General features: G+C 35.5%; 1 protein-coding gene across 1 annotated transcript in view; it reads left to right on the top strand.

The window, feature by feature from the left end:
* Positions 1–1,174: 1,174 nt before the first annotated feature.
* The window catches only part of LOC101853302, a gene marked incomplete at its 5' end in the record, with an annotated part of 16,931 nt that continues 16,797 nt past the window's right edge, over positions 1,175–1,308 (top strand). Inside the window, 1 exon segment of the mRNA XM_005094919.2 lies at positions 1,175–1,225. Coding sequence (XP_005094976.1) covers positions 1,221–1,225 — 5 coding nt within the window.

Below are 1,308 nucleotides of genomic sequence, written 5' to 3' on the forward strand. Positions count from 1 at the left end.
GCATTTTATTTAGTACTGGGGCTAATTGCAGCGTTTCAAACAGGCACTTCCATTATTCATACCATGTCAGTTTTTTTTGGGTTTTTTTTACAATGTATTTTTCTATGAGGGACTGATCTCCATATCATTTTTAAGTTGTATTGCTCATGAGAGTTTAATTGTGGGTGGTTGGCAGGTGCTCAGGTGTGGTTTGGTCCTTCTTGTAAAGTTGTAAAGCGCATAGAGCATGCTCTTGAGCATGGATATGCGCTATATAAATGCAATTATTATTATTATTATTATTATTATTCTATCGTCCTAATCTCTCCTCCTTTTTTATGTTTGTTACTCTCTTGTGACACCTCTAATCTTTGGCACTTATATGAGGGTATTGTGTTGCAAGTGCCGTAAAAGTCTTACTAAAACTAAGAGTTTAATTTGGACTTTGGGCATTCTCCGGTTTGGGCCCCAAGAGTACAGTAGGCCATGCTACTACTGGATTTCAATACTGTACTGGCTAAGTGCTCGGTGTCGATGTTTTATCTGAAAGAGAGCGAGAGATGCGCTGCTATTTTTTAGTACAAAATGAGCAGTAATATTTTTGCTTGTTTTTAATGACCCAATAAAAATGGGGGGAGGGGGGAGGCATGCCCCCTGAAATTTAACCATAATTTGGTTTGATATTTCTGGCTCGCAGCACATCAAGCATCATTATATATTGGCAAGCGCATCGAAAAGTAATTGTTTAGAACCAAAAGTATTCGTCGGTGGAGTCAAAACTCACTCCATAGTTATATTTAAGGCCAAAACTGGATTATCCCGGATTTAGTAATTTAGTTCCCTCTGCCGATATTGTTGTTTGTTAAGTGTATGTTGTGTGACAAAAAAAGAAAACTTTTTTTGATCATTATATCTTTCATGTCAACCCATACTCTTCGTCATCTGTTTTCTAATAAATGTCTCTTGGATTGTCGATAAAGAGACAACAGACCAGCCCTCACATTTTTTGTTTGGCTAACAAATGTTTTGTCCATTATAACTGAGACTGAGACACCTGCTAAAGAAAAGATGCCTGCTCTTTTAATGTTTTTCACACTGTCTTGCACACAATTGTTCCACAGTTTTCTCTGTATGTTATCATTTATTGCTTTGTTTGCACACATATATTCTAAATTTTTCTGAACCGTTTCCCCAGAACGATAATCTGTTGATTACCTAATTGATAACTGAAAAGGAAAGACATGAGGTAATTAGAATTTATTTTTCATTTTTTAAAATTAGTCATTTTAAAGTATAATTTCTTTCTTTCTTTCTTTTTTTTATTGGGGG

Source organism: Aplysia californica, unplaced genomic scaffold, assembly GCF_000002075.1.
Source record: "Aplysia californica isolate F4 #8 unplaced genomic scaffold, AplCal3.0 scaffold00091, whole genome shotgun sequence".
Taxonomy (NCBI): domain Eukaryota; kingdom Metazoa; phylum Mollusca; class Gastropoda; order Aplysiida; family Aplysiidae; genus Aplysia; species Aplysia californica.